This window comes from Poromitra crassiceps (assembly GCF_964638095.1).
Source record: "Poromitra crassiceps genome assembly, chromosome: 8".
NCBI classification, from domain to species: Eukaryota; Metazoa; Chordata; class Actinopteri; order Beryciformes; family Melamphaidae; genus Poromitra; species Poromitra crassiceps.
The window spans coordinates 10,969,544-10,997,122 of record NC_139629.1 but is presented as its reverse complement, the minus strand read 5'-3'; the positions used below and the strand labels follow the sequence as shown (position 1 = coordinate 10,997,122).

At 44.4% G+C, this 27,579-nt stretch overlaps 1 protein-coding gene across 1 annotated transcript in view; it reads right to left on the bottom strand.

The window, feature by feature from the left end:
* Positions 1 to 27,579, bottom strand: part of thsd7ba (thrombospondin, type I, domain containing 7Ba) — a gene marked incomplete at both ends in the record, with an annotated part of 184,365 nt that overhangs the window by 86,738 nt on the left and 70,048 nt on the right. The window contains 4 exons of the mRNA XM_083641453.1: positions 644 to 776; positions 4,263 to 4,378; positions 7,370 to 7,607; positions 10,432 to 10,623. Coding sequence (XP_083497579.1) covers positions 644 to 776; positions 4,263 to 4,378; positions 7,370 to 7,607; positions 10,432 to 10,623 — 679 coding nt within the window. The remainder of the gene's footprint in view (positions 1 to 643; positions 777 to 4,262; positions 4,379 to 7,369; positions 7,608 to 10,431; positions 10,624 to 27,579) is intronic.

Here is a 27,579-nt window from a genome sequence, read left to right as displayed (position 1 = left end):
AGACTGACATAAAAGTAGCATTATGGTACATGTCCATTATCATGCCGTCACATTTTGGAGGAGCTGCACGTCCCCTGCACCGACAGGCTCGCCAGCCGCGGCGCATTCAGCGCTGGCTTTGACGCAGAACCATGTAAAGGCTTTTAGCCTAACACAAAAATAAGGACAAAATACATAAAGGAAATGACTGCCATCAAATTAGCTTGCAATCTTGACAACAACAACCACACGTTTTGAATTCAGCAGGGAAGTTAGTTAGCTTACTAGCTAGATAAACTTCGAGCGAGCTAGTAGACTCTGGTAGCTAACAACAACAACAGACTAAATTATATAACAATTTAAACATATCACTATGGATACTTGAGGTTCCATTCTTGGTACACAACAGTAGCAGTTGGAGCTGGACTCGCTCTTCCACGTACAGTTTCGAACCTTGAGTATTCAAAATGGCGACTGTGTGAATAAGGTCAATTGTAAAGCATTTTAATAAAGGGGCTAAATCCTTGGACTGAAGCTAAAACAAAAATCTCTTCCTGAGGTTTTGGATTGGATTGTGTGTGTGTGTGTGTGTGTGTGTGTGTGTGTGTGTGTGTGTGTGTGTGTGTGTGTGTGTGTGTGTGTGTGTGTGTGTGTGTGTGTTTACCTGTAGACTGGACACACAGGAAGTGATTCACATTCCCTCTCTTCGTACAGTGTGTCTGGACACTCTTGTCCTTCATGAGCAGACCTCTGGACGATGGTCCTGTATCGAGACTGCGTGGCCGTCGTCGTGTTTGCTGTCGAACGAGAGACACCGTTGACCTTCCTTCATTTGTGCATATTCAAGTTCCCAGAAAGGGGGCAGAATAAAATGACAACGGTTGATGGATAATGACCTAGGACACCTCTAGCACTGTATATAATATGTAGAGGAAGTGGTTGATGGATAATGACCTAGGACACCTCTAGCACTGTATATAATATGTAGAGGAAGTGGTTGATGGATAATGACCTGGGACACCTCTAGCACTGTATATAATATGTAGAGGAAGTGGTTGATGGATAATGACCTAGGACACCTCTAGCACTGTATATAATATGTAGAGGAAGTGGTTGATGGATAATGACCTGGGACACCTCTAGCACTGTATATAATATGTAGAGGAAGTGGTTGATGGATAATGACCTGGGACACCTCTAGCACTGTATATAATATGTAGAGGAAGTGGTTGATGGATAATGACCTGGGACACCTCTAGCACTGTATATAATATGTAGAGGAAGTGGTTGATGGATAATGACCTAGGACACCTCTAGCACTGTATATAATATGTAGAGGAAGTGGTTGATGGATAATGACCTAGGACACCTCTAGCACTGTATATAATATGTAGAGGAAGTGGTTGATGGATAATGACCTGGGACACCTCTAGCACTGTATATAATATGTAGAGGAAGTGGTTGATGGATAATGACCTGGGACACCTCTAGCACTGTATATAATATGTAGAGGAAGTGGTTGATGGATAATGACCTGGGACACCTCTAGCACTGTATATAATATGTAGAGGAAGTGGTTGATGGATAATGACCTGGGACACCTCTAGCACTGTATATAATATGTAGAGGAAGTGGTTGATGGATAATGACCTGGGACACCTCTAGCACTGTATATAATATGTAGAGGAAGTGGTTGATGGATAATGACCTGGGACACCTCTAGCACTGTATATAATATGTAGAGGAAGTGGTTGATGGATAATGACCTGGGACACCTCTAGCACTGTATATAATATGTAGAGGAAGTGGTTGATGGATAATGACCTGGGACACCTCTAGCACTGTATATAATATGTAGAGAAAGTGGTTGATGGATAATGACCTGGGACACCTCTAGCACTGTATATAATATGTAGAGGAAGTGGTTGATGGATAATGACCTAGGACACCTCTAGCACTGTATATAATATGTAGAGGAAGTGGTTGATGGATAATGACCTGGGACACCTCTAGCACTGTATATAATATGTAGAGGAAGTGGTTGATGGATAATGACCTGGGACACCTCTAGCACTGTATATAATATGTAGAGGAAGTGGTTGATGGATAATGACCTGGGACACCTCTAGCACTGTATATAATATGTAGAGGAAGTGGTTGATGGATAATGACCTGGGACACCTCTAGCACTGTATATAATATGTAGAGGAAGTGGTTGATGGATAATGACCTGGGACACCTCTAGCACTGTATATAATATGTAGAGGAAGTGGTTGGGAAAAAGAGAGGACTTGAGACGGAATGAAAGTCGATGATCATGATTGAGCCCTTGTGACTTGTGATGTCACTCCACTTCTTCGCAGGCTGTTTTCCGACACTGAAATGGTTTCATTTGGCTCCGGCTCATTACACACCACTAATTACTAAACATTGAAAATGGGGCAATTAAGAAAGTGATCACATTGTCAGCCGGACCCAATGGACTAAAGCATATTTACAGAGATGAGAAACTGGCTCAGTTCTTTTCAAACAATTACATACCGGTATTTTTGATTTCCGAGACAGTACACATGTTGGTTGAACCCATTAAATATCTATTTTCCTCTTGATGAGTCAGCTTAATGCAATGGACAATTACCACTGTCATTTACATTCAAATGTAGTCTTTGGAGACCCATTCCAAGAGTGGGCAGCAAGAGTACGGCAATATATCATTTCAAATGAGTCCCTAGTGGCACTGTATTGCTATTATTCATTTATTCAGCACACTATAAGATCAAACAATATAGCCAATTAGCCATGGTGAATGTATTGTTATCTTGCAGCTACAGTAAATATAATGATTATGCCTACTTCATGGTAGGCTATACATTTATACTATTTACTGCTAATTTACACCTAGCACCTTATCTGGGTCCAGACCTTTGGATCTGCCCACTCCACTGAGTTGAGTTTTGTCTGCTTCTGGTCTGGCATCCTGACATGCATAGATTCATTGATTTCTAGTGATTGGTTAGAGACAATGTGATTTCCCTTATGGAAATCGCTTAACATGGAGGCGATGTCAGACTAGAAGTTGGAAATGGAGTGTAACAAGTTGACAATTCAGTCTGATATCAGGCTACCTAGCATCCAATGTGGTATGTGGATCGCTGGCTTGGGATTCTGTGTGTTGTGCATCACTGGTTGTGGTTTCTGCTTTTGCTGTTGCCTTTAAAGGAACACTCCGAGGGTTTTCAACCAGCTTTGTATCAGTACGATGTCAGTAGTGTGGACACATGGACACAGGTTAGCTTGCCTCTATGCTGCCTCCGCCGAGAGCCTGCATTCTCAATCTGCCAGAATCTGTGGACCGCTGAAGACCACTGCAATGTGGTCGTGTGTGGAGCAGAGAAAAAACAGCGCCCTCTGTCTGTCTAGCACTCACCAGGGATTTCATTGCTGCAATTTACTCAAGACATAATAATAAACTACTTGAACATCCACATGAATGTCGCCGGAGCATAGAGACACTGCATGAAATAGGCCACGGCCATCACGGGGGAAAAGCTCTGTTCATTTCCACACACCAGCGTCATTTTCCTTGAATTAAACATAGCTAAAAGCTGTTGTGTGGTGGGCTGCGCAGACAACAAATGTAAAAAATCACCAGTTAAAAATTTTTTGTACTCCTGAGCAAAACAAGGAAGCCATTGAGAATTGGCAAGGAGAAAAATGTGGATCTAGCTGTGAAGAAGTAAGTTGGAGTGTTCATCTTCCGTATATACGATATTTTTGTGCAACACGCAATAGGAGAACGCCAGGACTGGAGGGGGGATTTCTGTTTTCCCCCGTCTTGGGCGTGGCTTCTGAATGATGACGCGTTATGCAGTGTCTCTATTCCTTTAATGTTGTTATGTTTCTGTGTTTATGTAACACCAAGTTCCAATCAACCATCTGTTACATGGCAACAAAAGGTTCTCTCATTTCTGATATAGAAATTTGATTATTATCACAGTTTGCTGAATATCGTGGATCTCCAACATGTCAAAAATAGCCATGATTTCAGATTTACCCGCATGTGTTTTAGAGTTGATCCAATGGGTTTAGGGGTCATAGACTTTTCTCAACCCATACAACTCCATGCCATCCTTTAAGTTCAAATATGAAAATCACCACGATTGGAGTTACGACATTTTACACATCACAGGTGGAGAATTTCATATGGGAATTATATGGGAATTGCAAAATTGAGTTCAGAGCGGTCAGTGATGCGATGCAATGTGGCTTTCCTGGAGGGCTACCTGGTATACAGGCTGACGGGCAAGCTGTCCATTCGCTGAAGGGTGTCACGATGCAGTCTTTCTTACAGGGGAGCACACAGGGCCGGACGCTTTCTGGACGTGCAGAATCTGGACACCTAAACGCACAGACAGACAGACAGAGGTCTTAAATTCTCTCTCCTCCCCTGGGCGCTGAATGCTAAGCGTCCTGGGTCACGCTGGTAAACAGGACAGCACGGCGGAGCAACTGCCCCGTGTCCTTGACATCACATGCCAACATGACTGATTACATGTTCTCCCACCACCTCGCTCACAAATGTGGAGAAATGCAAAGATTTACAGTTTTCTCACAGATTGGGCCACTCTGCCGGGCCTAAATCTTACATTGTGAACAGACATCCCTTCACCAGTCAAGCAGGTAAAGTACCTGTACAGTAGTTTATGGTTCAGATCCCGCTGTCAATTGTGAATAACAATTAGCTTACTTACGAGTCATTAATATGCAATATCCTCCAAGGACGCGGCACCTTGGCTGACACTTCCTTCCTCATTATCACATGAATTATGCAATACTGTTCACTCATTTCAAACAACACCGCCATTCAGTAATTGAAAACACTGATTCAATGCTTGTATTTGTGAAATGATATATGGTAGACTGAATGCAATGAATTGCAATGACCATATACAGAATCTAGCGTTAATAGGAGTGTGTGGGTTTATGTGCTGCGAGGAGAAAAGAGACATTTTGGATGTGTTTGAAGAACTGCATGAGTGTATCCAGCTCCCAGTCCGCAGAGCGACCACAGCCTTTCGCTGCCACCCGGGAGACTGGACTGCTCGAGGAGGGAGACTGGACTGCTCGAGGAGGGAGACTGAACTGCTCGACGAGACTGGACTGCTCGAGGAGGGAGACTGGACTGCTCGAGGAGGGAGACTGGACTGCTCGATGAGACTGGACTGCTCGAGGAGGGAGACTGGACTGCTCGAGGAGGGAGACTGGACTGCTCGACGAGACTGGACTGCTCGAGGAGGGAGACTGGACTGCTCGAGGAGGGAGACTGGACTGCTCGAGGAGGGAGACTGGACTGCTCGAGGAGGGAGACTGGACTGCTCGAGGAGGGAGACTGGACTGCTCGAGGAGGGAGACTGGACTGCTCGAGGAGGGAGACTGGACTGCTCGACGAGACTGGACTGCTCAAGGAGACTGGACTGCTCAAGGAGACTGGACTGCTCAAGGAGACTGGACTGCTCAAGGAGGGAAATCAATCAAAGTCCACAGTGTGGCTGCTAATTAAAGCGGAGAAAAGTGAGGATATGCAAACTGTTTACCAATTAATCACTGCTGGGGTGCCAAGGACACCATTATGCGATCTTTAAAGAGGCACTTCACCTACATTCAACAATTACGCGGTCTTAAAATACAAATGTTTTCTCTCCATTTACCAATGCTGTATTCCTTGTGAAACAGCCCCTTGGGGGCGTTTAATTTGTGCATCGCTTAACCTTGAATAGGCGGGGTTTAGCACGCCGATGCAAAAATCTAATACCCCCCCTCCCCCATCCAACGGGACCTCGCAGTTTCTCCCTTGTGACTGAAGCCCTTTACTCAACAACCAGGTGATGCGTGTTGTGTTGTGTGTGTTTTTTTACACAGTCCATCAGGTGAGAAGTTGTCGAGAGGGACTCCGTAGATCAAAATGGAGTTAGTTAGTCAACTTCTTCCACCACAGAAGACAAGAGCCTGGTTAGAGAATTACTGCAGGGCCTTGTTGTGGTGGCAGCATCAGGTGCCGTGCCGTTCCTTAGCAGAGTGTAGACCTGAATGAGGGAGTTCAGGTAGGAAGCCGTTCTAAGAAACACACTAACATTAACCTTTTATTGACCCAAGGTTATAAAGATTCTGGCTAGGAAGACACGCTTAGATGTGCTCGCTGACTGAAGTTAACACACACACACACACACACAAAATCAATCCAGGACAATCCTCTCCTCCTCAGATGGGAACTGCTCAGAAATGTGAAGGACATTCCCACAATCAAAGTTTAAGATCGAGATGTTGAGGCGAAGCTGAAAATAACAGCTCACTAAGACAAAAACAAAAAAGAAAATCTTCTGTCCCTTTCTTCAGTCTCAAAGACATTATGCTAGCGGAGTGTGTGATGTCTCTGGTGTCTTAATCATACCATATGAGGCTCAATATATGTCATATCGGTGCTGCGTCCGCAAGGGCACACGCTAACCTTGTGCATGTCTAGCATTGCACAGGTCAGAAGGGCCGCAGGAAGAGGCAGCTTGACACGGCAAAACACACCGAGTCAAAAGCAACTATGATGAATAGTAACAGGCAAGGCTATGTGTGTGGTGCTGCCCCATCAAATGAACACTCTCCGGCCAGAGCAATGCTAAAGACGCTATTGAACTAGCGGCATGCTGTACACGTGAGCTCTGCTGGCGGAGCACAAAGTGACAGGTTTCATTAAAAGCTCTGTTGTGGGTGGATAGGACGAGCACATGAAAAATGCCTCTCCATAACACACACTATGGCCCTGTCAATAATATATCGAGCGAAAGAAGGACAAACTTGCTGAATTATTTATAAATCTAGCTTCCTGGTGTGGGCCTATAACATCATTATAGCCACAGTACAAAAGCCTTTAGCAGTGTTTGAGATTGTATTGCTGAAAGAGGAGTAGATAATGGTGGAGCATAACCAAAATGGATCTCAGGTTCACAAATAAATAAATAAATATATCAATAAAAATCCTAAACATAGGCAGATAGCACAATGTGAGCATTGATATACAAAACACTGTGGGGGTAGAATTTCGCAGTACATCAGGTCCTCTGGGTCATCCGGCGGTGAATAAAAGCATACGCTGTGTGCATCCCTTCAAATAAGATGCTGCTAGAAAATGGAGACGGTGCTCTTAAGTGACTTCTGTGAAAGAGAAACATGATCATCGCTCAACTCCTCCCCCTGCTTTTAGAAAGCTCTTTTACTCCTTACCTATCATTTACCATGCCGTTCCCACAGGAGGCACTGTCTGGGATCTGAAGGGAGGCTAAGGCTGCGGGGGTCACATACATATGCATGGTGGAAAGCTGCAGCCCGGTCGAGGACATACCTTTTACTTATGACTTGTCCGCCATTCATCTTCATGCAGTTGACTTTGCGGATTTGCACGCCGGCGGCGCAGGTCGGGGTCACGTTCCAGAAGCCGGTTTCGTTGAGATTCATGGAGGCGGAGTCGTCCTCCACGCAGGGGCCCCACGCCGACGCCTCCCAGTAGAACACCATGCACGGATGCTCGCTGCAGACTCTCCACTCCTCCAGCGCCGGAGGGGCCGGGCACTCCGTCCCTTCTGGCCGTCAACACACATGAAAGAGCCACAGCATCAAAGAAACGTATAGTTAACAGAGAGAAGCTCCACAAGAGAACGCGGGAGCTTGTTCACATGACATCTTACAGAGCCTATGGAGTGGAGAGCTTGTGACATACTGTAAACCCTCTGGAGACCATATTGGCGGTCAAAAGCTTGTGGTCAACAGCTAATTGCCTCTCTAAACGTAACCGTCTCAACAGAATTAAACAGACGTGATTCATTTCTGTGCCATCTGTGACTGGGAACTGATCATTTTGCCACCACACTATTGTAAAGTGATAATAGCGCACTAGCTTACATATCTGGTCGATTAGATGGTATTAGTTTCGTCACATGATAATGATGATATAATCAGATGCTTTGCTCCTGCTTTTGCTACTGCTAGTCAGCAAAACAAAGTAAGAAAACAAGTTCAGCTGCAAAAACTATAGAGAAAAGACAAGACAGTTTGCTGTCACAACCTACAGTAAATTTGGAAACGAATCAAATCATGATTGATTACTTGTAGACTAACGTGATGTTAATGAATTGAGCTACACTCACACTACACTCACACTACACTCACACTACACTCACACTACACTCACACTACACTCACACTACAGCAATCGTTTTCAGGGATCTCTCTTTTTATAGCCTCGTTGTTATTTAACCATTATTTGTGTCCAGGAGAACTTCGCCGAAAAACAATGCTGATTTATTTTGCACATGATCTCACACATATCCGAGAAGCGTAACCAGTTTTACAGGCATTCATTTAGTTTGACAGTTACTGAGTTGATTTGAGTTGAGTCGTGGACCAGTGATGTCACTTGTGCATGAATGATATTATCACTGGTCCACAACTTAACTCAAATCAACAATGAAACAGGGGGAGTGTTCATTTTGAGGTGGACAATGGGTGTCATTTTGAGAATGGCGGGTGCACAAGTGCCCAAAGGTGCACTGAGACAGAGAAGGGCATGTCACCGAGCCACAGCCAAATCACACAGCCAAATCACACACGCACACAGGCACGCACGCACGCACGCACACACACACACACACACACACACACACACACACACACACACACACACACACACACACACACACACACACACACACACACACACACACACACACACACACACACACACACACACACACACACACACAGCCCCTCTGCCAGCCATGGAGATAACCAGCAACATGGTAATAAACAACACTGTGTTGGAACATGGCTTAAACTGTGAGATTAATTTATCAGCTGGTATTGCAGATATGCATTCGGTTACAGGGATTAATTGGTGGTAGCGTGCTGCCAAAGCTCTACTGTCGGAGTTGAAATCACGCACAGCGTCGCTCTTGGAGTATGGTCGCCCCGCCCTTCAAGATGTTTTGGGGATGAAAAATGTCAAAAGGAATCTCAGACATCTCACGAAAACGTTTTTTAGGGCCAAAGTAAACCTGCGGTGTTTGTGAAGGTGCTCTGGTGAACGCTTTGGCTCAAACAGGATTATCATTCCTGTGTTTTTCAGTGATGTTTGTGTGAGTTAGTCTATACTGTAGATGATGGCAGAGCACCCAGCCAGGAGGCCATACAGTACAAAAGAGGCATTCAGTTCACATAGTTCAGTGTTCATTATCAGAGGATTCCCTTCCACCTGTCATTAACCAGGATGTGTCAAGATGATTCACCAGGGGTCCTTGAGGGGGCTCCAGGAGGTCCACATCAACTTGATGTATTGTTAAACTTCAGCATTATTTAATTTACAAGAAGTTAACACAATTAGACAATGCAGAAGAATGACTGTTTTGATCATAGTTTCTCTGTTATTGCTCTACCTACAATAGTTACAGAATTCTGGACAAAACCATATCTAAAAACAAAACTAGAGAAGCGAGCCTATGATAAACTTGGTTCATCCAATCACCTATCAGGTATTTTTTGAAAGTGCTTGCCCCTTTTAAACGGTTTCCTGAGCGAGTTCCCAAATGGTTCTGTGAAATATTCTGTGGGGAAGAAACAAACATCTGGTAAGGTGAGGTTACTCCAACAGCGTTCTGGGAGTCATGCGGGATTTGTTCATTTTTCGGATTATTATTTCCCAAAGCATAGCGTTATTTTATGCATGTCCTTCCTTTCTAGGTACACCCAAATGCCCAGGGCATTCGTGATTTTGCACCTCAGGACCATGGGAATTTTATCCTTTCTGGGACGAAGATGACAGTGATTTTCTCTGTCTACTGTTTCTCTGTCTAAAAATTCAGACTGAAATTACTGGATTTTGAAATTACCCCTTGACTCTGATGTCTTCAGAGTGGATGATTGATGGTCCCTGTGGGGAAATTAGATGGTTGCAGCAGCAAAGTGCAACTGCAAGTGTGTTCAATTTAAGCAAAACAGGTGCCATGAAAAATAGAGAAAATAGTGGAGAGAGTGCAGGAGCAGTTAGCATCTGACGTTACAAACAAAACACATTTGAGCCACTTGATGAGAGCTTTGCCAGTTTTGCTGTACTGGTTGTGTGGGTCCAGGATTACCACAGTCCCTCAGGAAATTATTGTACTGTCCGGTAGACTGACTGAAGTTACCCATGAGCGTTGGAAAAATCCAATCACCAGTAAGTAAGTTGTCTTAAAGTAATAAATGCGGCATTTTCACATAAATAAAGTTCCATTTTGCTGCACTTTATTGGCGATTCATTTAACAATAATTCAACCTATACTCAGTTCATGAAAGCTTTTACATTGCTGTTCTAAACACCTGGTTTCCCGGTCAATCTTTCCTGGATAAGAGTCAGAGGGAATGCAGCCTTACCATTCCCTGGCAGGGCCAGCACATGGCGGGCGCGGCTCTGTCGACCCTCTGCGCTCTTGGTGGCACAGCTGTGGGAGCAGGGGGACCAGGGGGACCAAGAGCCGACCACGCAGTCTCCAGGACAGGCCAACTCGCAGGCTGCCTCCGCCGCGGGAGGGTCATCCGCACACCGGCCGCCGGGCACCTCCTCGCCTGGGGGAGGCAAGGATGAGGAATAAGCGAAATGTGGGAATCAGTTTTCAGCGTTGAAACGGACCTCTTGTAACAAGCTCCTGAGGGAAGCACACAGTGAGTATGAGGTTGTAAAGGGCAGCGGGTGGAGATGGTAATGAAGCCTATAGCGTAAGTTCAAGCAGGAAGACTATATTCGCTACTCATTCATTCCTTCCTCTCCCTCCCTCTTCCCCGCTCTCCTGCCTGTATCAGCTGATTAGGGGATGTTAGCGCTTTTGCTAAACCAATCAGAGCTAGCCACATTTTCCTATCAGCCAAGCACGCCTTAGCTGGCAACTTTAAAAGCTGTTCTCCTCTCTTGTGCGGGTCGGTTGTCATTTCAGTGCGATTTGTAGCAGCCCTCCACCCCATTCACCTCCAGTTCATCACTTCGACGCCCACGTCTGAGATTTCCAGAAGCCTGCTCTTCTTCTCATCCACCCAGATCTAAGAGTTCTCTTCATCATCATCATCACCACCACCACCACCACCACCAGTGTTTAGACTCCATAGGGGGATATGATCCTATTCTACTCTCGGCTGCTCTACCCGGGGTAGTGAAGCCTAGAGTAGAATAAGACATCATGATTGATTATAAAGGGGCTAGACTACCCCCTTTACAATCACCCATGATGCTGACACAATGGAGTCTAATCGCCAAGGACTTTTCACATTCTTATAACTAGAAAAGTGCACTCAGTAGAGTGCAGATCTCCGCCAGGCTCCACTGCACCTAACCATAACCTAACCTAGACCAAAACCAACTGCGAAGGGCAGTGTTACGGGAAACACGGCCAGCTCTCATGATGTTACCTATGAAGACATGACAATATTAAAGAGATTTATAAGGGATTATGAATCCAGTTGTTTGTGTCTTCTGTTTTGGGGAAGTAGCGTTACCTGTGTAATTGCTCAGCCGGCATAGGCCGGGTTAAATAGGCACAAAGCAATACAACTGCGGCTTTTGCTTGGCCAGAAATGATGGTGGTGTCCAGGTAGTTTCCAGGACTTTCGAGGTGGTTTCCAGAACTTTACAACCTGCCCATGACCTTCCCCTGATCAGAACCCACCGCCACGAAAATATGAGGCTGATTGGTCCAGTAGGATGTGGGATTAGCTGCGCACTGACAGATACAGTACAGTACACACACTCACTCACTCTCACACACGACCGAACACATGATCTCCTCCAGGCCTTCCGCCTGGTGGAGAGAAAAATTGTGCATGTGCAAATAAATAATTGTTCACTAAAGAATGAGTCTCTCCTGATTTAAATGATTTTACAGTTTGGCGACTTTGTCATTATCATTTGCAGCATGATTACGAATCCAATAACAATTTCCGTTTTAAATTTCATGTTAGATTGGAGGAAACTGCAGAAAGTTTTTTATCCTTTCAGAGAATGATTTTCCTCCCTCGCTGAAAGATAAACTTATGCGGACGTGGAAAACACTGTCACAGACAATTAGAATATAATTGTATCTAATGAATATTATAAGGCCATCCCATTGGTATTCTGAGTCAGTTTTAGCTATCCTTCAACCTTCATCTCGCAGTCATGTTATGGAAAATGTATCAAAACTCCCAGTTAAGTCTTCTTTCAAGAGAAGGACTGTGGCTTTGTTAAGTGTCCTTCAATAAAGTTACTGTTTTCAGAGTGTATTTAGGTACAGAAGTCACAGAGCCTTTTCTCAGTAAATAAGTAAAGACATAATTAGATCTCTTATTACCTTATTATATTTCAATGATAATGGATTTTTTCCACTGTGATTCATTCTGAAATGGGGGCAAAATAGCCCGACTGAAACATTAATGCCTGAATAAAGCACAGGCTCTGGAATAAAGCTTTTGCTTTACGTTCTGTCCAGAGTTACAGGAGCAGGGCAGCACTCTCTGTCCAGAGTTACAGGAGCAGGGCAGCACTCTCTGTCCAGAGTTACAGGAGCAGGGCAGCGCTCTCTGTTCTGTCCAGAGTTACAGGAGCAGGGCAGCGCTCTCTGTTCTGTCCAGAGTTACAGGAGCAGGGCAGCACTCTCTGTCCAGAGTTACAGGAGCAGGGCAGCACTCTCTGTCCAGAGTTACAGGAGCAGGGCAGCGCTCTCTGTTCTGTCCAGAGTTACAGGAGCAGGGCAGCGCTCTCTGTTCTGTCCAGAGTTACAGGAGCAGGGCAGCACTCTCTGTCCAGAGTTACAGGAGCAGGGCAGCACTCTATGTGTGTTCTGTCCAGAGTTACAGGAGCAGGGCAGCACTCTATGTGTGTTCTGTCCAGAGTTACAGGAGCAGGGCAGCACTCTCTGTCCAGAGTTACAGGAGCAGGGCAGCACTCTCTGTGTGTTCTGTCCAGAGTTACAGGAGCAGGGCAGCACTCTATGTGTGTTCTGTCCAGAGTTACAGGAGCAGGGCAGCACTCTCTGTCCAGAGTTACAGGAGCAGGGCAGCACTCTCTGTCCAGAGTTACAGGAGCAGGGCAGCACTCTCTGTTCTGTCCAGAGTTACAGGAGCAGGGCAGCGCTCTCTGTTCTGTCCAGAGTTACAGGAGCAGGGCAGCGCTCTCTGTTCTGTCCAGAGTTACAGGAGCAGGGCAGCGCTCTCTGTTCTGTCCAGAGTTACAGGAGCAGGGCAGCGCTCTCTGTCCAGAGTTACAGGAGCAGGGCAGCACTCTCTGTCCAGAGTTACAGGAGCAGGGCAGCACTCTGTGTGTTCTGTCCAGAGTTACAGGAGCAGGGCAGCACTCTCTGTCCAGAGTTACAGGAGCAGGGCAGCACTCTGTGTGTTCTGTCCAGAGTTACAGGAGCAGGGCAGCACTCTCTGTCCAGAGTTACAGGAGCAGGGCAGCACTCTCTGTCCAGAGTTACAGGAGCAGGGCAGCACTCTGTGTGTTCTGTCCAGAGTTACAGGAGCAGGGCAGCACTCTCTGTCCAGAGTTACAGGAGCAGGGCAGCACTCTGTGTGTTCTGTCCAGAGTTACAGGAGCAGGGCAGCGCTCTCTGTCCAGAGTTACAGGAGCAGGGCAGCACTCTGTGTGTTCTGTCCAGAGTTACAGGAGCAGGGCAGCACTCTCTGTCCAGAGTTACAGGAGCAGGGCAGCACTCTGTGTGTTCTGTCCAGAGTTACAGGAGCAGGGCAGCGCTCTCTGTCCAGAGTTACAGGAGCAGGGCAGCGCTCTCTGTCCAGAGTTACAGGAGCAGGGCAGCACTCTGTGTGTTCTGTCCAGAGTTACAGGAGCAGGGCAGCACTCTCTGTGCAGTCTCACATTTGCAAAGAGAAGGATCCATTTCAGAAAGTCATGTCAAAACAATGCCAGCAGCCTCCGAAGCCGTGTTTCCGGATACACGCTCTCACACACAAGCGGTATTATTAACTCGCTTGAACTCTGCCACTCCATCAAAGACTTATGGTTTAACAATAACAACCCCGGGGCCGATTTGACATCAATTTGTCTTTTTTCCCCCTTCTTCTCCAAGTGAATATCCCTCACGCCAACGAGGGCAGTGGGGAAAGAGCACATGGACGTATCGCCTCATCAGATAGATATGAAGAACTCCCCCGGGGAGCTGGACAACCTTCCACCCAGAAAGTTTAAAGCAGCAGAGATCTGCAGCCATCAAAGCAACTGGTGTGTGTGCAGCAGGATTCCGCAGCCTGATAGAAAGGATGGGAGAGTACCGCAGGCTATACTATATGGGATACTTGTATAGTACTGCTTTAATGGGTGGAGTGCATGAGGTGGAGAGCCCTCTGGCTGAAGTTACCAAATAGAGAACAACTCAAAAATGCTCCTCGTTGACTGAAAACATCTTGGAGATTTTGAAAAAGGAAAACATAATTTGGTATAAAGCGATACTCCTGCCATCAACATTCACGAATGGGGAATAATGTATAATATTAATCATAATTGATTGGATTTATATAGTGCCTTTCTAGACACAGCGCTTCACATATCAGGGGAGGGAACTCAACTCATCCACCACCGATGTGTATAGCACCCACCTGGGTGATGCACGGCAGCCAGTTTGTGCCAGAACGCTCACCACACATCAGCCTATCATGGTGGAGACTTGAGGACTGAAAGAGCCAATTAAGTAACGAGGGATGATTAGGTGGCCATGAATGAAGGAAGGCCTGTGTGTATATTTTAGCCAGGGCACCGGGGTCACACCCCTACTCTTGCGAAGAGTGCCGATGGGATCTTTAATGACCACACAGAGTCAGGACCTCGGTTTAACGTCTCATTCGAAGGACAGTGCTCACTCACAGGACAGAGTCCCTGTCTCTGCCCTGGGGCATTGAGGAGATTATTAATCAGACTATTCAAACCAGAGGGGAAGTGCACCTCCTACTGGTCCTCCAACACCACTTCGAGCACCAGTCTCCCAGTCCCATCCAAGGAGTATTCTACAGTAGGCCAGACCTGCTTAACTTCCCCTAGGAAAGCCAGTAATCTAATGCAGGAGCCACTGGTGCTGAAGCCAATTTGGTGACCCTGTGGTTTACGACAGGTGAAAATCACCATGATGGAGTTGGTATTTCGAACGCACACTTCCATGAATAGTCAATAGTCATACTTGGGAATTCATTCTATGACTGTAGGAATAATTTATATGATTATATATCTGCAAATACGCCCACTTGAGCAAAGAGCTGGAGGCTGCAGCACTCGAATAAGAAACTTTCTGATACTTCACATAATTGTTTTGAACTGAAAGTGACATTTCAAGCTGCGTGGGACTCCATTGTCTCCGCTCAGCATGTCTCTCACCTAACTGAAGTAATTGTAAAAGTTTCATGTTTTTACATTAAGTGAGCACATAATGGAGAGAGGTGCGTGTACAGTAGTGTGTGAGAATCGACCTCAAAGTGAAAACGGACAATGAGATACAGCAAGTCCATGCTTAAAAACTTTAAATCGGAATTGCAAAGTAGAACGTTTTTTTTTTCCTCCTTTGAAAACTCCATGAAACGTACTGTTCAGCAGGAAAGATGAGCCACCCACATGCTCTCCCCCTTTGCCCTTGTGTTTCTCAACGGGGGCAGTAGCGCCCCCCAGGGGGCGTTGAGAGAACGTTGGGGGCGTTGGAAGCAATACTTTTGAAATGGGGCCATTGAGGTGTTCTTTAGGGGTGTTTGTTTAAGGCGAGTTTACACCAAAGATTCACGACGAGACGAGTTGAAACTTGCAGCCACTAGCAAGAGTGTGGTGTGCAACATTCTAAAACCTGTCAGTTTATACTGTATAAAGAGTGTGGTCTGAAACATTCTAAAACCTGTCAGTTTATATATACTGTAAAGAGTGTGGTCTGCAACATTCTAAAACCTGTCAGTTTATATATACTGTAAAGAGTGTGGTCTGCAACATTCTAAAACCTGTCAGTTTATATATACTGTAAAGAGTGTGGTCTGCAACATTCTAAAACCTGTCAGTTTATATATACTGTAGAGTGTGGTCTGCAACATTCTAAAACCTGTCAGTTTATATATACTGTAAAGAGTGTGGTCTGCAACATTCTAAAACCTGTCAGTTTATATATACTGTAAAGAGTGTGGTCTGCAACATTCTAAAACGTGTCAGTTTATATATACTGTATAAAGAGTGTGGTCTGCAACATTCTAAAACCTGTCAGTTTATATATACTGTAGAGTGTGGTCTGCAACATTCTAAAACCTGTCATTTTATATATACTGTATAAAGTGTGGTGTGCAACATTCTAAAACCTGTCAGTTTATATATACTGTATAAAGAGTGTGGTCTGCAACATTCTAAAACCTGTCAGTTTATATATACTGTAAAGAGTGTGGTCTGCAACATTCTAAAACCTGTCATTTTATATATACTGTATAAAGTGTGGTCTGCAACATTCTAAAACCTGTCAGTTTATATATACTGTATAAAGAGTGTTGGTCTGCAACATTCTAAAACCTGTCAGTTTATATATACTGTATAAAGTGTGGTGTGCAACATTCTAAAACCTGTCAGTTTATACTGTATAAAGAGTGTTGGTCTGCAACATTCTAAAACCTGTCAGTTTATATATACTGTAAAGAGTGTGGTCTGCAACATTCTAAAACCTGTCAGTTTATATATACTGTATAAAGAGTGTGGTGTGCAACATTCTAAAACCTGTCAGTTTATATATACTGTATAAAGAGTGTGGTCTGCAACATTCTAAAACCTGTCAGTTTATATATACTGTATAAAGAGTGTTGGTCTGCAACATTCCAAAACCTGTCAGTTTATATATACTGTATAAAGAGTGTTGGTCTGCAACATTCTAAAACCTGTCAGTTTATATATACTGTATAAAGAGTGTTGGTCTGCAACATTCTAAAACCTGTCAGTTTATATATACTGTAAAGAGTGTGGTCTGCAACATTCTAAAATCTGTCAGTTTATATATACTGTATAAAGAGTGTGGTGTGCAACATTCTAAAACCTGTCAGTTTATATATACTGTATAAAGAGTGTTGGTCTGCAACATTCTAAAACCTGTCAGTTTATATATAGTGTATACTGTGGCCTCGCCCGCCCTGCAGCTCGTCCATTCCGCAAGCTCACATACACAGCTCAGCTGCTCTATTGGCATACACAGCGCACAATTGCTCAACTTCGCATCACTGAGTGATGACATAACTCACTGATGACATCACAATTGCTCGAGTGACCATCACTGATCACATCATGGAGTGCTCGAGTGACATCACATCACTCAGGTAGAGTCCACATGATGACATCACAATTGCTCGAGTGACATGACTGATGTCATAGGCATTGTGACATCATCAGCGATGTCACTCGAGCAATTGTGGTTTTTGGTTCACTCGAGCAATTGTGAAATCATTGTGATGTCATCAGTGAGTGATGTCATCAGTGACGCAAAGTTGAGCAATTGTGCATGCCAATAGTGCGGGCGAGGCCACACAGCAGCCGAGCTGCGGCTGAGGCCGCGCAGCGGCCGAGCTGTGTATGCGAGCTGCAGGGCCAGCTCGGTGAGCTGCAGGGCACGCATGATTCCTACTTCCTAGTACTCCGAAATACTCTGAGTTGTAACTTGAAGAGCTAGGATCAGAATCAGCTTTATTGGCTATATACAGTATGTACTGTATACATGTACATACAAGGAATTTGACTTTGGTTTACGTTGTTCTCAATGTACTGTACTTACACAGAAAAAAACAAGGACAGTGAGCCTGTTAGCTAAGTAACGAAGCAAATGTTTGGCAAAACAACTGATGTGACTAGCTAGCCTAATAGCCATTACCTAAGCTAGCTTACTACATACATACTGTACATGTACATAAGCTAGTGGGCAAGTCAGATGTGTTTGCAACAAGACGGTAATGCTTAGTTGACTCAAAGTAATCCCTTAAATAATCTTACATTTACATGATTTCACTCCTTAGTTCATGTAAAATCCATTTAAAATTAATTCATTATTATTGTTATTAATGGAGGAGACCCCGTCAAAACATCCTTAATTCTTGACTCCTACTTACTCAATAATTTAATGTTAAATTCAGGGAGACAGGAACTTTCCATGAATAACTCATTAACCCTGTAAACCATGCATAAAACGCATTATAATTATTAGTGCCCTGACAAATAAATCCCTTGAAACCCCATGATACTAACCTTACTTTTTTTTTAGCCATGTCATTTTTAATGGATAATGGTGAAAAGGACAGGTTTGGTTTCGTAGTGTGACCAGGTTACCAGTTACCAGGTGAAATCTAAACACAAAATTGGTCAAACGTCATATCAATGGCATAATAATCAGTTTCCAGTCAACATAGCACAGACATGAACCACTAATTCTATTGAGACAGACAAGTTGTGCATTTAGAAACGCAACCAGCTGTTCACAGCCACTGTTGTCAAAGACCTGACTTCCAATGTGACTGCCAAACTGTGTGTTATGTCAAGCTGTCTATGAACACGACTGGGCAGTGAATATCAGAAGATGTCAAGGCCAACAGTGTCATGACTCATATGGTCACCACGGCATTGATCACAGAACGATTCGCAGTCAGAAGAGCTACTGTCTGCTAAGCTACCTGGCCAGAAAGGTAATTTAACACAATGCTATCTGCGGGGGGCATGGTGGCGCAGTGGTAGCGCTGTCGCCTCATAGCTAGAAAGTCCTGGGTTCGATTCCCACCTGGAACGCTGTGAGCGCTGAAGGAGTGCGTGCCCGTCCGCATGTCCTCGAGTGCGGGTTGTCAAAAGGGCCTTTCTATGTGGAGTTTGCATGTTCTCCCCATGCCCCCTGGGAGTTTCCTTCATACAGGAACTCCTCACCAAAACATGCAATATCCTGGTCGCTGAAGTGGTGCCTCCTCTGGTCGTTGGGGGCGCCTGTTCGGAGGGAGGGGAACTGGTTGGAATAGCATGATCCTCCCACGTGCTATGTCCTAGCGGTGAAGCTTCCCCTGTCAGGTGAAAAGAAGCGGTTGGCTACTGCTCATGTCTCGGAGGAAGCATGGAGCCAGTTTCAGCTCTCCCCAGATCCGCAGAGGGTGGAGCAGCAACCAGGATAAATAAATAAAAAATTAGCACTAATGGGGCATAAAAATGGGATAAAAAATCAGGGGGAAAAAATATTATCAACACAATGCTATCCACTCCATAGAGCTTCTGTGGTAACACCTGGCACCACAGATCACACATCTGCACTCTCTCCCCTCTACACCAACATGAGCTCAAAGCATAGACCATATACAAATATGGACGAAGTCCCCCATTGGTTTTTGGACTGCCGTTTTGTGGCCGTCGCAATCTTGGCCTTCTTGCGCTGGTCACGCGAGACAGAATGAGACCAGGGATTTCCACAGAGCCGCAGCTCGCATGCTATTGGTCCGTGATCGGCAAGCTGCGCGATCACTGGACAGGCGATGTGTCAATCACGGCCAAAACATCACAGTCTTTTCGATCGTCTATTTTAGTATAAACGGATGAGTTATAAAAATTCACCCCCCGTGCAGTTGTTATGAAAGGTGAAATTAACTATATACTATAGACCAAAACCATGTTTTGAACCAGGCTGTAAACATGTTTAACCCTGTTGTAAAGTCGGGCATTTTAACATGGGGGTGACCGGGGAATGACTCCCTTTTGGAGCCAGCCTCAAGTGGTCATTCGAGGAACTACCGCTTTTAGTATCACTTCCCTGGCTTCATCTGTCCAAGCCCGAGCTTGCCGCCTGGCTAAAAGCAACATCACCCATACTGTATGTCCTTAAAATCAATCTAATAAATCCAGGGCAATGAAGGATTATTCTTGTAAGGATCATCATGTAAAATAAATCAGGTTTTCTCATTGCTTCAGCAGAGCTGTTTAGCTGTATTGTTGCCAGAGATATTTGCTATTTCTTCTCTGTTTATTTATCCGTTCATCCGATTATTCGGCAATCAATCTGCTTGAAGATCAGAGGCGATACGGTAGGTAGACAGAATAACAAAACACACAAATCCTTTGCCTGGGAACATTGGGTTACAGTATGGTCATGATATAACTTTCAATGGTATAATCGAATACATCCAGTCTGAACTCGCAGAGAGTTATCTTACAGAGGGGGAATCCTAACCTATGTGTGTGTGTGTGTGTGTGTGTGTGTGTGTGTGTGTGTGTGTGTGTGTGTGTGTGTGTGTGTGTGTGTGTGTGTGGAGGGGGTGGGTGGGTTGCTCTGCAAATAGATGGCTGCCCTAGGGGTCCTTTTGCATTATTAATACATGGATCTTTAGCTGGGACTCCTACTCAGATATAATACCATACCACTGCCTCCTGCATCCCATTTCGACACGATTTCTGTCCTGCATACCCACGCGCCAGTTAATCCTCTTCATTATTATCATTTAGACAGGTATGGGAAAATTGGAAAAGTCCTCGCCTTCGCTTAAAAGTTAGTATCCACATCCGCTCTCCACAGGCAGCTGCTGGCAAGTGCAGCAGTGGGGGCGGGGGGGGGGGGGGGGTAGGGCAAATGGGACAAAACATACTGGGCAAGCCTGAATCACTCCCCCCCCCCCCCACACTTACAGTATGTTCGCTTGTCAACCACATGAACACTGGATTGTATGATCCATGATACTCACACAGCTATCTGTAGGACACCTTTCCTGAATTCATCATCGCCTGGCCCAGCGATTATTTTAGTTCTTGTCCGATCACAGGAGCAAAAGGTTTGAACTCATGGCGCCCACAGAGGAAACTACATCAGGTCCCATGAATTGTGAAATTTATTTGCTGCACTAGGTCAGATTTGTGTGTAAAAATCCACCCATCAGCCTAAATCAAACATTGCAAATCTGCTAAGTTGGCTCGTGCAGATTTAACAAGAAAATACAATGTGCAAAACACTAGGGACACTTACTCTTTTTGTGAAGTACATTGATGAGGTGAACCCAGGGAAAAGCTATTAACCCCAATTGATTTCCCTTATTCAATCTCCACCAATTACAAAGCAGGCGATGGACATGAAGAGCAGCAGATGAGTTAAGCTTTGACAGGTGAGATGTAGATTGTGGAGAAGGAGGAGCTGCAACTCAGGATGCCCCTAATATTTTAGTAGGGGCGGGGGGGATTCAAGGGTTTGGATCTTAGCTAATGACAAACATAATTTTAATGAAAGAACATTGCCTACTATAGATCATAGTTGTTGGGAAATTGCCTCCAATTCTTGCAATTCAGTGGCAGTGCTACCCTTATGTTCATATTCAGATTAAGAATACTGATGGAAAATTCCATCAATACTGGCCTTAAGGACACAGGTGGTTTTGAGAAGAGTAGAGTTTTTGGAAACTGGCAAATCTGTGCTGTTAATCATACCCTTGATGGGCAGAACTCGCCATCTTCGGCTGCTCGGAATCCTCTCTGCTCCTTCCTACGGCTGTGCAACAGTCTCTGACACAGAAACCAAAGAAACCCATTCTGAAGGAATGGAAGTAACCCTCTCCACCTTCTTTTCAGCTGTGGTTGATGGAAAATGGTCTCAGTTATACGGATGGAGAGACTCAGGTTTCTGAGGGCCAATTTACTTAAAAGTAAATATAAGGACCAGAAAAGCTGTATAGATAAGCACTAATCGATTGCTGATGTACGAATAAGTAACAGGTTTTAATTGTTTTGAAATTGCATTGCACAATGAGACCACAGTTATCCAGGTTGAAGGCTGATAAATGAATAACTAAGAAAAAATAAAAAAGTATGCCGTCCTTAATTACTCTATATCAGGGGTGCCCAAATTCTTTCCCATGAAGGGCCAAAACTCGATCTGGGTGGAGGGCCGAGGGCCAAAAATAAACGTTGTGGAATGACATTAAAATGTATTGTGTTTTATAGAAAATTAACATTCTAAATCTAAAATAACATTTCAATATAATAATCTACTTTTTATCTGTTTGGTAATTGTAATAATTTGCAATTGGTTATATATATTTAAAAAAACATCTGCATTTGTGGGGAGCTTAAACATTTAGGGCTCTATTCTCCCACAGGCCATCGGCGCTATTACGGGCCTTAACCGCAAAAAAACGTGCCTTGCGCCTGTTTCGGCAAGATAGCAATAGGCTTTATGCTGCCAAATGCGCTTTAGGCCGAATGGGCGTGGCGCAGTCCCAAAGTGGGCGTGTCGGCGCTAAATACCAGCCTAGTGATATCTTGGGACCTGGCGTACATTTAGCGCTTTGCGCTTTTGAAAAGCAGGCCTATTCTGTGCCTTCACTGCCTCTTCTCTGTCACCCTTCTCTCTCTCTCTCTCTGAGTTCCCAGCATGCATTGTGTTTCTCCATTTCGCTACTAAATAGCAACCAAATGAGCCAAAATAGATATAAAAGGTAGTTCTAAATTAATGTGTAATGGTAACACAGCCTGCCATTGTCAACATTTCAATATTGGACCAAATAAAACATCGAAATGAAAACACCACCCTATGTGAAACATATATGTCCTCCTGGGCCTATATATACCCCTTGTCGAGTTAACGTGATTTAGAGAAGTAACAGCGGAACGCGCTTCGGAACGCGCTTCTAATGGCATCTGCTATACTGTGATGTCCCTCCAATAACTTGGCCCTATTTCACATTTAGTTTTACAATAAAAACACATTTATGCAATGACTTGACATAATGTAGGCTATATTTATGTGCATCATCCTTCCTGCAGCAGGCGAGAGAAAATGATATCTTTCTGGACAAACTTTCACCAATCTAATAGGCTATATTTTTCTAGCTGATGCATAGAACATTATTTTCACTTTGATCTTGCTATAGTGTAGCGTATTTACATGCTTGCAGTATTTAAACTGCAGTTAGATTGGTTTGAGAAGCATCATAATATGGAATAATAGCCGATATATGGAGACAGACGGGATGAAGGGAGGTGGGGGGGGGGGGATCAGAGGCTTGGGTTTCGTCTGGTTTTGCGGGACCAGTGGAATTGGAGCTAAAAAGGCAAGCGTGCCATTCGTTTATTGCACTTATCCAATGAGCATGACAGTGCATAATTTTACGCCTAAAAGGCGTGGTTGTAATGCTTTGGGCTGCATCTAGCGCCAGCACGACGATATCAAGTGCGCCTGTCCACGCCCACTGCTTTGATCTGCGCCTGCCGCTCGGCCTAGAAACTGCGCCGATGCAACGATAGGGCCCGTAATCAGTAAACACCCAGTTAAAAACAGTTGTATTTTCCACCTTTGTAATCAAGAGAGAATTTTGACTTAATTCACAACTCAGGAGTGAACACAGTGGTCCCTATCGTTGCATCGGCGCTGTTTCTAGGCCGAGCGCCTGGCGCAGCCCAAATCAGTGGGCGTGGACCAGCGCACTTGATATCGTCGTGCTGGCGCTACACGCAGCCTAAAGCATTACAACCACGCCTTTTAAGCGTAAAATTATGCACCGTCATGCTCATTGGATAACTGCAATAAACGAATCGCACGCTTGCCTTTTTAGCTCCAATTCCAGTGATCCCGCAAAACCAGACGAAAGCCAAACGCTCTGCCCCCCCCCCCCCTCCCTTCATCCAGTCTGTCTGTCTGCATTATAGGCTATTATTCCATATTATTATGCTTCTCAAACCAATCTAACTGCAGTTTCAATACTGCAAGCATGTAAATACGCTACACTATAGCAAGATCAAAGTGAAAATAATGTTCTAAATGCATCAGCTAGAAAAATATAGCCTATTAGATTGGTGAAAGTTTGTCCAGAAAGATATCATTTTCTCTCGCCTGCTGCAGGAAGGATGATGCACATAAATATAGCCTACATTATGTAAAGTCATTGCATAAATGTGTTTTTATTGTAAAACTAAATGTGGAGTAGGGCCAAGTTATTGGAGCGGACATCACAGTATAGCAGATGACAGTAGAAGCTTCCGAAGCGCGTTCCGCTGTCACTTATCTAAATCACGTTAAATCGACAAGGGATATTTATAGCCCCAGTAGGACATATATGTTTCACATAGGGTGGTGTTTTCATTTCTATGTTTTATTTGGTCCAATATTGAAATGTTCTACAATTGGAGGTTGTCTTACCATTACACATTATTTAGATCCTCCCTTAATATAGGTTTTCGGCTCATTTGGTTGCTATTTAGTAGCGAAATGGAGAGGCACAATGCATGTTGGGACATTCACATTGCAGTGAAGTTACAGCTTATTTTTTCTATGGGACTCTGAGCGAGGGAGTCAGAGACAGTCGGTATTGTGCCTGTCAGACTGTGAGGAGAGAGGGAGAGAGTGACACAGAGAAGGGTGAAAGAGGAGAGAGCCAGAGGGGAGGGAGAGAGCCAGAGGGGAGCGCTCCGCGCAACTGGCCCACTGAATAGGCCTGCTTTTCAAAGGCGCAAGGCGCTAAATTAACGCCAGGTCGGAAGATAGCAGTACGCCGGTATTTAGCGCCGACACGCCCACTTTGGCCCATTCTGGGACTGCGCTACGCCCATTCGGCCTAAAGCGCATTTGGCAGCCTAAAGCCATATTGATATCGTCCCAAAACAGGCGCAAGGCACGTTTTTTTGCGTTTAAGGCCCGTTTTAGCGCCGAAGGCTTGTGGGAGAATAGGGCCCAGTATCCGCAGCCACATTCAGACACTGTTTCACAAAGTCACCACATGAAAAAGCTCGTCCACCCTTTGCAATCAGTGCAGATATCTGATAACTTGCCCGAGTTGCATTCTGGATAAAAAATCAAGGGAAAAAAAGAAAAAAAAAAAAATCCCAAATCCGTGGCGGGCCAAAACAAACAGAGCGCGGGCCAAACTTAGCCAGCGGGCCCCAAATTGGTCAGCACTGCTCTATATGAACACGTCTGGGCTTGTATTCATGGGGGACAACTTGAACTACAGTGGACATCGCTTTACAGTGGATAGTGGCTCCTCCTATTGATCAGTGTGCCGGGCTGTCGTCTCATTTCAGATCGCTCACCGAAGTTATTACCATTTTAATGACAGCAGCGACCATATGACCACAGTCAGCTAGTGGAGATATATTGCTGATGGAACCCCGCTGACTTTGATTCATCAGAGAGGGACACTGGGTGGGGAGGACATAAGAGTTGCACAAATGTTGATTGTGCTTTACGTGTGAGGTAACCTTGGCAGAGAATCTATTCGCACAGCTGGGGGAATATTATCATGTCGATGAAAGGTTCAATAAGTGACAAGATTGAGCTAAGAGTGGAAGTAACGGCGACCTGAAGTAATTACAGAATGGCAATTTAGAGTCACAAGGAAAATAATAATAATACATAATAACTATAGTTATATAGCACCTTTCAAAAACAAGTTACAAAGTGCTTTACAGTAAAAACAGATAATAAAAGTTTAAAAAAATAAAAAAATAAGATAGCTTTCATTTTCCACGTGAATTTTGTGTATACTAGCCCATTTAATCCCATTTATTGAGGGGGCTCCTACCTATCAGCACAAGAGGCTTTAAAATAGCTAATTAGATTATGTGACTGATAAAGAAGTTTTTGAATTCATCTTAGCCTGGAGTTTGATAAGATTTGAATCCTGTAACACAACAAAGCTGTGATTTCGACACACATTACACGACTTGTTCAGGAGCCGTCCACATGTCGGTTCATATGCAACATGTTGATGATATATTACTGGGGCTGCTCAGATCAGTCTGTTTAAGACCTATCTATCAGATAAGGCACAGGTAGCCATGTTGTCCCTTCTCCTCCTTCCCCCTTTAGTGCTTCGTCCATCTGGTCCTGAATGAATCATTCACTTAAGCAATAAGTTAATAAGAGGTGTTTAAAGTGTTAGCTGTTGTAAAATCACTGTAAATCACAGCCTCACATACTTGTTGCTTTTATGAAACGGTTGCTACACATAGGCTAGCCTACCTGGCAGGCGCGCTGGAACTATTATTAAGTAGGGGGTGCTACAGGGAAGGACACCGCCGAAGAAAATTTTAAGTTTTGGGGACTTGTAGCCATAGAGGAATATTTAATTTTAAATTAGCATTAGGATTATACTGTTGTGATGTCATTATTCAGTATCTTCTCCTTTTCTCACTCACTTTTATGTAACCACCTGCTCTCCCTTTAGATCGTTTTACACTACAACAGACAGCAACACAGGCATAAACACTGAACTTATTATTATTATTATTATGGAAAACCAGATTATGATGAAAATCAAACACTTTTTGAAGAGAGAGCGTATGGAATAAGATTAGAGCTGGGAAGCACAAGCTTTTTTTTATGCGTTTTGTTGGTGTCATAAACACAGGACAGTCAAATCCAACAATTTAGAAAATTCCATCTCTTGCCACCAGGGGGTGCTGCCGCACCCTCTGCACCTACCTTCCCGTGCCCTTGCTACCTGGTAAGGTTTGAGCAACACAACAAATGCAATATTGATAACAAATAATTGTTCTTCCACAATGCAATGTAGTCCTTCAAACCCCCCTCCAGTCAGTTGAACATTCGCACGTCATCAGAGACGCCCAGAAAAACATATCAACAAGAACAACCGGATAACGTATTTTTAAAGCTAATGCCCCAAAGGAAGAGCGTGACTCAAAATGGTCAACAAGCTAATGTTTTGGTCACTCAGTGGCGTTTTCAGGCTGACGAACGTTGTTACAGGCAGCGTGCATAGCTACAGTAATGTTAGCCAACATGGCACAGTAATACTGTGATGCAGTCACAGGTGTGTGTTTATAGAGTACTAGGGATCTTGCGCGATACGCGTGCTCGATTCCTAGGCTCGCCCGCTAAGCGGGCTTGCCCGTCCTGCAGCTCGCTGAGATGCCCCTGCAGCTCGCATTCGCAGCTCGGCCGCTGCATGGCCTTGCCCGCAACTCGGCTGCTGTGTGGCCAATGAGACCAGCATCACTGATGATGTCAGATTTATGACATTGCTGATGATGTCATCAGTGATGATGATGATTGTACAATGGCTTTGAACGCAGCTCAACAAATGAGATGATGAGATGATGAGATATACTTTATTGTCCCGAGGGAAATTTGTCTTGGGCAAAGTGCAAGTTCACATAAACGTTTTTAAAACAGATACAGACGACACATAATAGCAGCATTTGTACATTCAATTGAATTGAATTAATAATCAAGGACTGGAACTACCAGATTTATAATCCCTTTTTTGTCTCTGCCTATTCTACAGCAGTAGGGCCGGTTACAGAGAGGCTAGCTGAGTGGGTGGGGTCAGCATCCACAAGCATGTCAGCATCAGTGTGAAGTGGTGTTTGTAGAGAGTTTATGTATTTGCTTTAGCTGCCTCTTGAACCCAAACAGCTGGAGAGATGTGATGTCAGGGAAAGGGAAAGCTATGGGAAAGTGCAATATATTCACTTTGGTACCTGGCTTTGAAGTGTGTATTGAAACTATTGTCCAGTGACTTGTTCTTGTATGCTTCTTTCACTGTAAGCATTGAGGTGGCACTGCTAAAGAGTCTTTTGCGAATGGT